The sequence below is a fragment of the Branchiostoma lanceolatum genome, chromosome 9, assembly GCF_035083965.1.
Source record: "Branchiostoma lanceolatum isolate klBraLanc5 chromosome 9, klBraLanc5.hap2, whole genome shotgun sequence".
In the NCBI taxonomy this organism is placed as follows: Eukaryota; Metazoa; Chordata; class Leptocardii; order Amphioxiformes; family Branchiostomatidae; genus Branchiostoma; species Branchiostoma lanceolatum.
This window is the reverse complement of record NC_089730.1, coordinates 18539886-18553134: the sequence shown is the minus strand read 5'-3', so window position 1 is coordinate 18553134 and position 13249 is coordinate 18539886. Positions and strand designations below refer to the sequence as shown.

The window sequence follows — 13249 nt, the reverse complement described above, 5'->3', positions numbered from 1 at the left end:
ACAATTACTTTAAAGTCACGCAATTGTAACAGCAAAGTCCATGCTGCACTTGACCAGTTCACCGATTCTGGTTCACTATCAATCCACAAAACTTCCGTCACAGCGTGCAGCTCAGCACGTCTTGACGTGCTGACTGGCAGGTGACGACGGTATGTGGAAAGTTCGGCGTTAATGCCTTTTGATATTTTATTGTGCGAATTTCAATGAATAGATATTTCGCAGTGACTTCATAGATATATCATTGAGCATTTCCCTTTGAGCTTGTGCCCGAAAATCGCCGTAGTAAAAGGAGAGACAAAACTTCCGTCACAGCGTGCAGCTCAGCACGTCCTGACGTGCTGACTGACAGGTGGCAACGGCCTGTGGAAAGTTCGGCGTGCATGCCTTTTGATATTTTATTGCGCGAAAACACACAATTTAGAGACATCCTGCTGAGCGTATAAACATTTGCCTTCAAGCTTGTGTCCAGAAATCTCCGTGGTAACGGCCTCACGCAAAAAAGAGAGACCGATCACGGCATACGTATTCATACAAATCACGCCGAATCGGCGTAATGTTTGTGTCGCAATAAGTGGCTACTTTCCGTCTAAGCGGCTGATCGCACATGTGTCATGGCGGACTTTCCGTGCATCGAGATCGGCGTTTCCTGTAGGTTTTACGCAGGTTTACTGGCAGCTCCAGCCAAATGGATCATAAGTATTACATCTGAAGATAATAAAAAGCGGAACAGTTGATAGTTTGGGTGTTTTTATTTCATTTCAGAACGGGTTTTAGTTGAACTATCTCCCGAGATCGGTGCTCGCACGTTCTCACTGGCGCTCCGTACGAACTTCGCAAATTCCGTATTTTCCCACACTCTGTCCTTCATAGAAATCAAAAGATCGTAAAAATATATAACTGTTCAGCTATTTTCTGACCGAGTATTGTCAACTGTTTGCGTCTTATATCAATGTGGAGACCGTAGAAAACAGCCGCTCTGGGTTCCCCATATGGCACCCTGGGACGGCCGTCAAAGCGTGTTCCTGTGCACATTTTGACGCCGTCGAACGTGTGCTGTGTGGCACGCTTACATAGCTCCATAAGTGTGTCAACAGTTTCCTGTGATTTGTTTGAGTGGAAGTGGTCACAAATCATTGACGTCAGTTTGTTCATACAGAAGCAGTAGGGGGGTTCTCATGCAGGTGCGTGGCACGGCATGGCAACAACGGGGTTATTCCAGGTCATTGTATGTACAAGTATGTACAAGGACAATTTGGTAAGATAAACCTGTGTCTGTTCACTGATTCAAAACAGACTGTATGCCAAGTGTCACATAAATATTAACTTTTCCCCTCGAAGATGTACATTGTATTATAGAGTGAAATTTGTTATATGGTAACCAAAATGTTAGAGCTTCTTTGCCAAATCCGCTTTAAACATTTAGGTACCCTTCGAGTTACATTCAGATATGCAGCACATGTATGTATGTTTGTGAATCTGGTATGCAGTGTTAAACAAAAAACCTAGGGGGCACTTTTCAAAAGAATCTCATCAGCTGCTGCATTGTATGTACATACATGTACATGTACATGTATATCATACTGAGATCACACATGCAATGTCAATTTGTTTTCAAACAACACAGAGAAGTTCAAAGTATTTTTGGTTAAGTATACAAATCAGATAGTATACATGAAAAATTGTACCTTCATTGACCTTGGTATTCTTAGTAACATTCCAACACATCCATGAGTCATCACCATCGTCCTGTCATACGTACATGTTTAATTCATACATATAGACTAGATTTTTCAATCTCCTATGCCTTGTGTGTGAAATTGCATTTCCTGAGCATTTCCACAAAACCTTTGGGAACTGGGGATTCATTTCTAACTACATGAACTAATTGACAATTCCTGACTCAGACTTCCCTAGGATACACAATTCCAGAGGAATTTCCTGGTGGAATGCTTCAAGTTCCTTTCCTGGAATGCTTGGAATGAAAATGCTACTGATGTGTAATGTGTACTTCCTTTCCTTCTGATGTCCATTTTCTTCCGAATTGGTTGCTCTACATTTTTGAAAGCATCACCTCGCAAGTTATAGCAGAGTTGACAATGGGAAATAATCACAAAGTCTTAACCCTCTTTCCTTTCAGCTTCACCTTGAAGAACACCCTTTCTCATTTCTGAAGGTCAAGCTGAGAGGAAGTTTGTGTATGTGTGTGTGTGTGAAACACAAGAGGTGAGTAGCACAGTCTCCTGGCTCCCAGGGATCGAACCCGGGGCCACAAGGGGCCGCAAGCATACAAACCGTATGCAATAACTGCTAGGCTAAAAGGTCCAGTTAGAGGTCCGGACCTTTTAGCCTGAGGTCCTGCCGTCCTGGCACCTGGACTGATCTCTAAGGATATCTTGCAACTTGCAAGGTAAGAACGTTCCCTTACACCTGAGGACATATATCAGGAGGAACCCTAAACAAGAAGACGGATCACTGACCTGTCTCCACTTCCTCCTGAGGAGGGTATGGAAGGGGTTTAGAGACTGGGACTTAATAAAAGTCACAAATTTCGATGAGATTTCGATGGTTCATCTTCTTCTCTTGCTATCTTATCTAGCAGAACATTGCTTTCAAGACTTTCTCTCAATGACCAAAATTTGTTTAAAACATTTGCAAGTTGTACTGTTCCAGTGCTTAGTCCAAGCATTCTAGTCAACTTGGTCCAAGGCTGGCTTCCCATTGCTTCTTTTAATGCAGATCCAGAACTCAATAAAACCCCATCCACACCCCTACAATAACCACCTGTCACATACAAACTAAAAGTGGGGGTTGGGAATCCTTTTGACCACATTTTTGTCCTTGTTGGACACAGGAAAGCCTGCTTGACACAAACAGTAATCGGGTAGGAGTGCTTCCTGCCCTGTGTGGCAGTTAAGCGCCACCTGCATTCAGTTCAGACTTCCTCGCGATTGTGGACCGCCTGTTTCCGACAATAAAAGACGTGGGAGTCAAAACAAAGCCTTCGTAATTTTGGTACTGCTGACGCTTTGAGCCGATCTTCTGAGACAAATGCCTGCTACCTGGTGTAACACTCCGGTTTTGTTGGCACATAGTGTCAGGTGGTTATACATGTACATGTATAAAGAGGAAAGACCTGTCATACCTTTCTAACTAAAAGCATAGTGAAACTTCACCCCGAGAGAGTTACTGTTTTGGGCTTGTCTTCCTGTCTGTGTTTTTCTGCAAGCCACAGTATATAACCAATGCAGCATTGCCATACACATCCTTACTGCGGCTATTTTTGGTCTGTGGTCACAAACCAATATGGGTAAAGGGGTAAAGTCATTTGTAATTGCCAAGAGTGTGACCCAAAAATGTAGGACAATAAGGAGTTTCAGTCTGCAAAAGTCTGGTCTTGCTGTCCTTGTTTGTGAAAAGTCCAGTCTGCTATTGTCATGTACATGAGATGTACTGAACACCCCTTGTTGACATAACACTCAGAAATGATAATCACCGGATCACCCAACAATGACCAGTTACAAAAGGTGTGAAAAACATCCTTCAGACAGGTGACATGTCCTGTTCACACCCTATTGTTACCCAGTTTACACCTGTCTGAGAACACTTCCCCCTCCCCAGGCTAATTTGCTTTCGCTCTCCTGGGCTCTGACCTAGCCTCCTGCATGTGCAGACCTTTGAAAATAGGTGCACTGGTGCACATAACAAAAACAAATAAGGCGCACAGAAAGAATTTTGGGTGCACAACATAAAATAAAGGAAAAACATCATTATGATATGCCTTCTTTAGGCTGACTTACGTTTTCTGACTGCTCCCTGTTCTTATATATCGGGCCAAATTGAATTGATAACATTGCCATTGTAAAAAGGAGAAAAAAATCCTTCCAGCGGGTGTCTGCAAAGGAGGCTAACAGAGAAAGTTTTAACGACTGACATTCAACTATTCAACTGAAAGTGAAATATACAGTCAGGTAGGCAGGAATTCTGATTGGCTCAAAGTCACATGGTCCTTATCCTAACAACAGGGTTCAAACAGGCATTCAAAATTTGACCTCCATTACACTGCTTTTGACTCTGAGAAATATTCGACTCCTGAAGCAAAGCAGAATGTACGTACAAGGACAAGGGGCAGGCTATTCTGCATGGAAGCGATCATTTCCAGGAGCAAACTGGATTCCAGGCTATTCCTTTATAGAAACATAAATCTAACTTTATAGAAAGGCTTGAAATAGAACAGACATGATGCAGGTTTTCAGTCTTCTTAGAAAAGGACATAAAAAGCTTTTGGCCTGCAGCTGTAGCAATGTTCATTATCATACCTGGACCCACATTGGGACACCCAAAACAAAAACAAACCCGATCAGTGGGGGTTAGCCAGGGGACATCCTCCTTGGCGCTCAGACAAATCCCAGCGCTCCCGGAAACTGGCTAGAAGCAGCCTGATTCCCAGTAAGATTTTCTACGCCAAGTAGGGGCATCATCGTAAAACATAGTCACATACAATAAATACATAGGGAAAAAAAGCAGTTTTCAAACAGTACAAGCATTGGTACTCATGTTCTTGATTAGTTTAAAGCTATAAAAAATGTCAGACAAAAAAAGACAGATCTCATTTTCTAGATGGACTAGTAAAGCGTGTGATAAGGGAATGATTTAGATTTTTGGAGCTCTGAATTTTTCCTTGACATTCCAAAATCACATATTCAAAAAATCTGAACAGGAAACATTTCTAGCTTGGAGTTGGATTAAATTTCAAGAAAATTCAACATTCTCAAAATGTCTCGCAGAATGTCAAGGATTTTCAGATGGACAGAATTTCAATCCAACACATGATCCAATTTCAAGCATGCCACCACGTTTCCACCTGACCAAAGCAACAAAATACTCTCTTTCTAAGAAAAGTCAAAGGTCTGGATGTAGATAAAGGACACTGGTCCTGACTTGAAAAGAGGGTTGGACAACAATTAACAAGTGTCAGAAGATACAGCTGCGAGAATTGGTCGCTAGTTTTCCTACCCAACAGCCCAGAAACATTGGGATGAAAGATCCCTTTCCAACCCCTTCAGGAGGAAAATCTGGATGAAAAGATAAAGTAGGAAGCCATTTGTCTGGGCCGGGACAGCCGACATAAGCCTCAAGTCAGGAACTGGACTGACAGCCAGAAAACGCTGATACTAAACAGGAAGATTTCACGCTATTAACAATCAAGAAGCATCTGACATATTTTCAAGGGGCAAAATGTTTGCAAACATGTTTTCTATATTTGCTTTCAAACAGCATTTCTTGATTTATTCTTCTGACAAAGACTAAAATGTACATAGCATACCCACACAATCATATCATAAATCAAATTTGATACACATCTGGAAATCAAATTCTTTAAATTCTTATAATGTAAAAAACTTGTCTTAGTAACCCCTTAACATAGCCTCAAGGAAATGGTCAATCTTATTACCTCCCCAGCTGCAGCTTTTCAAAAGGAATCAAACCTTAATCCACAAAATCTTTTCCGCTTGGTAAGACGGATATGCTTGCAATCGGTAAGCACAATGGCCCTGTACCAACTACAGGACCATTCATATGTGTTACGTGTATAAATACTGACATATCTTAGTGGCAATATCTTTTTCTTTCTTTAAATACTGAATGTTCCATACAGAAATATGAAGGAAGTAACACCAGGAATTTCTAAAAAAACTGATAAGGAAGTCTTTTTTTAGCTAAAGGGCATGACATTCTTTGAATATCCAAATGTCGTATTTGAATGTTAACATGTTTTATGTGTACCAATGAACTTGAATTACAATATGGCAGGCGACAGGGATGCTACTGGCTCATATTTCCAGTGTTGAATATCTGTATAAGTTAGGGCTGCAGAAACTGTCACAAAATATTGCTGACCAAATGACGTGCATTACAGATGACCCTACATATGTAAGATTTGACCGCAAAAAGCAAGATGGCGCCTGAAAGCTGCTGGCCAAGACGAGAATCGGAGCGTCCATCTTCTGTATCTGTTTATGGCTTATGGTTAGGGTTTGTTTGCGTTGTTTACCACCAGTTGGACGATATAAGAACGTTACTGTTCACATCTGAACCAGTCCACGGACTTAGAGTTGGACGCTACCAGCGCTAGCTTGGCCAGTTATGCAACTTGACTGATAGACGAAAGGTTTGATTTATAAGCCCTATGTCTTATTGCCTCCCTCCGGAGAACAGACCGCTGCAGGGACACCTGTGTCCTCCCAGTGTTGTAGTAGATAAACACACACCCGTAAGGATTAGGGAAGTGTCTGTCTTACCTGAGGATTCACACACCTGTAGTGTAAGGATTAGGGAAGTGTCTGTCTCACCTGAGGGTTCCTGGACCGGGAAGAGCCCCTGAGGAGGTGAGAAGACGTCATGGTGGACTGGAGAAAAACACAAGACACAACAGGTGTTACAAACAAGGAAATAGCTATTCATATCATCAGACCTTATAATCTACTGCTGACCAAGTCACAAGACACAACAGGTGCTACAAACAAGGAAATATCAAATTATATCATCAGACTTTATTACGCTGGGTTAGCCCTTAAAAATAGCCATTCGATAGTTGGGCAAACCTGGCTTTTCATGTAACTTAAACCAGTTCATAACGAACCAATAGATAAATAGACTTTATGATCTACTGTTCTTCAAGCCAACATGTGTTACAAACAAGGAAACATTTATAATACAGTGCACCACAAGATATATTTTAGAGATTGGGGGTCTGGCATCCCGGCTAATGATACCGATATTCTTGCCACCTAGGAATGAAGCAGTAATATCAAACTTAAAAGGGGAAAAAAGCAACACTGCCAACAGGGAATCTCGCCCCTATCTTCCCATGGAGGCAATCATCTGGATCAAAAGCCTGCCATGAAACCTTAATCTGGTACAGTGGGAAATAAGCCTGGTGGCAACCTGTACTCATCTGTCATGGACATGATGGAAGTGGGACTATGGTACATCGTACATGATGATTACTATATCTGTCCAGAACATAGCTACAGTGGCCTGGATGCCCAATCTCTATCCCACACAGTAGATATTTCAGAGATCGGGGTCTGGCATACAGGCTAGAACATATCCTCATAATCCTGGATGTCAGACTTTTCTTTTCAGAGCCTACAAAGGCCAGCTCCTCAGCTCCAGGGCCAACATACAGTAACACCTAAGGAACTTTTGCCACATCCATCCCTGATTTAGCTCACGGCCCTGGAAATAGTCTGGCATCTAGGTACGAGAACAAGGACAGATACCGTACAGAGGTTTAGTTAAAGGTCAGACTGGTTAGAGGATCTCGAAATGGGAATAAGCCTGACAGGGACCAATGCTCATTTGTTAGGGACATGGTGCACGTGGAAGTGAGACTACATTGATTACAATCTGTCAGAGATATGGGTTAGCAGGGCTCGAAATACTGGATGTATATGCACTTTTGTGCATTCAAAATTGGAGATGTATGTAGCTAATTTCTTATTTGTGTATAGCGTTATCATCAAGTGACAAATTCAAAAGTGTCATGAAAAATGATTAAACATTCGATTGCTCTACTTGTTTAATATTTGCTATAATGAATATAGAACAATACTCCATAGCATTTCAATAAGGTTGTAAATAGGTTTTGCTAATAGTAATATTCTACTTAATTAGATGCTGATTTTAGATTACATGTAGGTGAAACATGCTTCTAATTCTATTCCTGAAAATAAATTTCCAGCCCTGTTACTATCTGCCGAGAACAGATATGGGTTAGACTGCTGTAAAAGTCACCTTCACGGTGGTGGTATGAAAAAAGAGTCGTAAATATCTACTCACATTAGCATTTATTGGAGTAATGAATCATGATGCTGGGCTTGAAATACCAGCTGGATATGCAGGTTAGTGCAGGTAGAATTGGAGACACATGTACAGTCTAATTCTGATTTCTACCTGTATCTAACCTGCATAAGATTAATTATATGATTAGATACATATTTATATCTAAAATGGATTTTGGTTCATTACAATTGTTATATCTTTGAAATGTGAGGCAAAGAACTGAAATGGTTTCCAAACGGTTACTAGTTTGACCCATAGCTTATGAAATCTATTTTCCGACAGCCGTGAAGGTATAATTTGTCTGGTGCAGGTAATTTTACATGTTACCTACATGTAAAATTAGTACTTTAGTGCAGGCAAGCAGTAAAAAGTACTTGTATTTCCAGTCCTGAGATACAACATGCATGTGTTAACAAAACTCATTAACAAGTAACTATAAATACACAGCGTATCAAACCTTAATCACTCAAGAGTCAAGATATCATCTATATACCTATATCCAATCAAAGATGACCCATATAAACTACGCACAAAAAGTTCGGAAACTTAACTTTGGTTGATCATATCTCCGTTGTTTTTTAACCGATTTTAATGCATTATATATCATTATAAAGCTTGTGTAATTCCCTTTTCTATGATACCAAACTTATTGTGATTGAAAACCCACGGAACAAGTACCAGGACTAATAACGTGAGTGGGTCACAGAGAAAAAGTGCCCAAAATTCCCTGTTGGTGTCATACGCGCGCTGTGACATCCTATTGGTATGGGCGCGGATGATGATTCACTATATTGTTTCCCCAGGTTCTAAGGTTTTTTCTAGAACACAGACCATCCAAGGTTATTTCTAGCACACAGAACATCCAAGGTTATTTTTAGCACATCGATCCAATTGTTTACACGACAGCATTTGGTGTTGGCAGCGTCATGGTATGGGGAGGCATTACCTCCAGGGGAAAGACAAGAGTTGTCATTGTACCAGGAACCCTCAATGCAGAAAGATATCGTGACACAGTGCTTGATCCGGTGGCCATCCCTTTCCTCCATAACATGGGGCCGAATGCCTTGCTGCAAGATGATAACGCCCGCCCATACCTGAGGGATCATCGCCGACCATCTCCAGCATGCAGGTGTAGAGAGGATGGAGTGGCCCTCTAAGAGTCCGGACCTAGACCCCATCGAACATCTATGGGATCAGCTTGGGCGGGCTGTCCGTGCAAGAGTGACCGAGAGAACAACGCTGGCTGACCTAGGACGACTGGAGGAATGGGACGCTATCCCACAGCATCGCATTGCGCGACTGGTGACGAGTATGAGGAGTAGGTGCCGTGCTGTAGTGAGCGCGTGGCTGGGCCACCCGTTACTAAGACTCCTTGCTAACTCGTTACTAAGACACAGATAGTTGGTTTTGATAAAGAATAAACTTAGCTTTCATGAATATGTCTTGTTTATTCTTGTTGATTTTTCACAATACCCTCGTACAGAAGTCAATATCAACAGAAGAATATGCACGAAATAGCATGTTTGACTATAGTAAGGTAATCTGGGCACTTTAATTCTTCGACCCACTCACTTTAGCAGGACTGATGCTCGTTTCATGAACTCGCAATCACAATAAGTTTGGTATCATGGGAAAGGAAATCAAAAAAGCTTTTAAATGATATGTAATACATTGAAATCGGTAATAAAATAAGGGTAATATGATCGACCAAAGTTAAGTTTCCGAACTTTTTGTGCGTAGTTTACATATATGACGAGGAAAATATGTAGGTCACCCTTGAAATCCATGACTGAATATGATTGCTCAAACTAGCTAGTTGATCGGCTTAACATTCCAAATGCATAAAACATGTCATGCTGGAAGCTTGACTTGACTGAGCAAATATTTACTTAACAATATCTTTTTAATGAAGTCTGGGCAGCATCAATTTATTTGATGGTTCTTGGGTTGAAAAATATTATGCTGAACCAGAAGATCAGGATGAACACAGAGTGAGAGTATGAGGGAGAATTCTATACTTTGGTATACTCATATACATGTATAAACTAATAAAGACAATTCAAACTCTACAACTGCATAAAATCCGCAGACTTAATCCCCGACGTTTCAATGTCTTTATATATTGCTTACCCGGATGTCTATTCAATAATAATAAATGGCATTTTGTTGAGGTCTTTATCTAATGAAAGGTAAGTTACTAACATTGATGGAATGTTATAGGCTAAGGGGGGAGGGATTTACATGAAAAAATACAGGCACTTGACATTTGATGTTGGATTTGGATTGACTGCACCGCTAATAAAAATGATGCATTTGATACTATAGGTTGCTTCCATGGGGGAAATGTACCGCAAAATATAACATCATAAATTTCATGTCCCATTTTGTTATGATGCAAATGGACAAATAATGGAGGTTTGGCAATCATATCTCATTCTAGAAAAAAACATGGCTGGGTTAACCTTTTCTATGCCAAGTGAATCCACTATGAGTTCAAATTTAGTACCAGGACTCCAGGAGGTAACTCTAGTTGGGAGAAGGTTCAAGTTATTTCCAATTGTGACTTCAGTACTCAGTCATCGATGAAGGACAGTCGGTCATCAGAAGACGGTTCTGTTTTCCTAGTCAGAAGGATTGCTGGAAGTTCCATGTTCAGATTAACCTTTTCTCTTCCAAGTAAATCCATGAGGAGTTCACATTTGTTACCAGAAGGCTACCCTAGTAGGAAGAAGGTTAACTTGCACATAGACTGACTTATGTACTCAGTCACTGATGAAGGACGGTCATCAGAAGATGGTTCCCTTTTCCTAGTCAGACTGATTGCTGGGAGTTCCAGGTTCGGTTAACCTTTCCTCTACCATGTACACCCATGATGAGTTGAAATTTCCTACCAGAAGGATAGCCTAGTAGGAAAAAGGTTAAAGTCAGTTTCATTTGTAACTTGATGAGTACTCAGTCATTGATGAAGGACGGTCATCAGAAGATGGTTCCCTTTTCGTAGTCAGAATGATTGCTGGGAGTTCCAGGTCAGTAGCTAGCAGGCTCCAGCAAATGATGAAAGGTCAAACACTCAATTTCATCCCTGCCTGCGGATGTACAATCTGGAGGGGACCTATCACACAGAATGGGCAGGTCTGCATTCAAAGAGTATAGTCTGTAATCCATACATGAGTGTCTTGGAGAAATTCTATGCATTTCAAAGTATGTTCAGAGCGTTTCTTTCTGGAGACTGATATTAGCGATAATGCTTTACTTTGTATAGTACTGTAAAATCCATATTTAAGTACGCATTTTTTAAACCTTTCAAGTCTCAAGCAGGTGCTCCAGGCCGACGCCAAAGTCGGGGTACGTACGTTAGGGGGGGTTCTTCCTTGTAAAAATCGCATATCAGCTTGAGAATATGGTACATCTTCATGCAAATGAAGTGTGGAATACTACCACACAATCAATCAGTAATAAAGAATAAATAATATATATACTTAAATTTTTTGACATTTTCTACCCAGAAACATTTTGTCAGTAACCCAAACATCATCGGAAGGATGATCATGTCAACCTCTAACTATCCACCGAAATGCTGGAGAGGGGGTGCGTACACTTTGCCTAGTACAAGATAATCATGCTCAAAAAAGCAAGCAAATTCAAAATGTAGAGATTTGAAACCTGACTCACTGTCCTAACAAGGAAAACCTGTATTTCCCATTAAAAATTACTAAAATCAATCAATCAAGAGAGCCAGACATCCCCTGGAGACACAGCTGGCAGTTTTTGACCTTCACCTCTGACCTATGACATAACTGGAAGCAAGGTCAATGCCCTTGGGACAAACATGAGACAACAATGGGCCAAACAGAGGACAGAGACAAAGGGGGAGGGGGGCAGGCAAAATACATCCTTTTTTTTATATGGATACTACTGACAGAATACCTAGTTCCTTCAAACAATGAGTGTTGAAATGTATATTCTGCTGTTTATTTTACCCCTGCCTACTTTACATACAGCTGAAGCAATGTTATAAATCTTTAAGGTCAAGTTGCAGGTCCCACAATGATAGGGAAGTGTTGATACAACATTACAGACCTGGCAGAAATTAGCTGACTGGCTTTTGTTAGAAGTCTGCTATTGTGATTTAGCAGAGAAAAGCAATTCAGAAAATCATTGTAATTTTGGTACAAAGCCTTTTCTTTGGCTGCAGAGATACATACATGTATATAGAAACTATCATAAGATATCACATCATATCTTATTCTTTCATATTTTAATCAAAGCGGCTTACTTCAATAAGGTAAGCTCTTGACTACACAAGTCACAAAGACTCACAACCCACATACCAAAAAGGACAAACTCCTTTATTTTTTAACTCCTGACAGAGGCTAAACAAATTCATGGTCTTACATGTAACAGTGCACCCCATTTAAGCTTTTTGCTTCGAAGCAAAGCCACGTTTCTTCAAAATATCCTTTCAAATGGGCTCGGCAGTATTGTGTAAGTCAGCCAATTGGTCTCTTGCAGTGAAAGAACACTTAGGGCAAATAGGGGGAATTGGATTTGATCTAAATTGAATCAGTCATAGCTAATCAAAACAATACTAACAACATTGCTGAATTACCAAGTGTAATATGTCATTATGTCTGAACCAAAATCTGTTCTGTATTATGATGACTGACAAGAATGTAAACATTAAGATGTCAAATGGTGAAGGTACATGTACTTTCAGATCAATATTCATCTGAGTAAAGCCTATTAGGAAACAAAATAAACCAAATTACTTGGAAAGTCTCATGGAGATAGATAGTGCTTTATCAGATAAACATCTATTTTTCAGAACTGTTGTGGGAGTTACAGCCAAACATTTTAAGATAAAATCTATCGCTGTAACAAGAACTAAACTGACGGATGGTTCATATCAAGTCATTTCTGATAAGAACTAGATTGTCATAATTGTTGAACACAAAAGGATATTTTTTCCAGTAGAAAGAATGGTATCATTCAATCGGGCGGAGTCTTCAACGGCCTCCCGGGTAACAGGCTAAATAGGTCACCTGGCAAATATTTCTAATCATCAGATATTAGTCTGGTCTGGATGTCTAAATCCATTAGGGGATAATCCAGCAAGAGTACTGAAGGGGGAGGGGGGCTTTATACTAGGCTCTACCAGCCTCCATGGGTCGCTGGGAAAACTTAGAAATTGGCCAAACTAGAGTCAATTGTATGAAGGGAGTCGACTATGGAGATAGGGTCAAATATTGTAACCCTAACTGCGCCTGCGAATGTTACCCTCCATGGCCAAAATCCCCCAGCAAATGTTCTCCCTATAGCTGGTGCGGTTAGTCTGGTAGACACTAGCTTTATAGTTATGCATGCACAAAGCAAAACCTACACTCAAATGGGGAGCAAAGATTTG

The 13249-nt window shown here is 40.6% G+C and overlaps 1 protein-coding gene and 1 long non-coding RNA gene across 3 annotated transcripts in view; one reads left to right on the top strand and one right to left on the bottom strand.

The window, feature by feature from the left end:
- The window catches only part of LOC136441211 (tyrosine-protein kinase ABL1-like), a 37972-nt gene that overhangs the window by 18717 nt on the left and 6006 nt on the right, over window positions 1-13249 (bottom strand). For both annotated transcript variants that reach the window (XM_066437350.1, XM_066437351.1), the window contains exon 2: window positions 6351-6407. In XM_066437350.1, the coding sequence (XP_066293447.1) occupies window positions 6351-6407 (57 nt within the window). The remainder of the gene's footprint in view (window positions 1-6350; window positions 6408-13249) is intronic.
- LOC136441212 (uncharacterized) overlaps window positions 8368-13249 on the top strand; it is a 41388-nt gene continuing 36506 nt past the window's right edge. Inside the window, exon 1 of the long non-coding RNA XR_010756868.1 lies at window positions 8368-8712. This is a non-coding gene — a long non-coding RNA (uncharacterized lncRNA). The remainder of the gene's footprint in view (window positions 8713-13249) is intronic.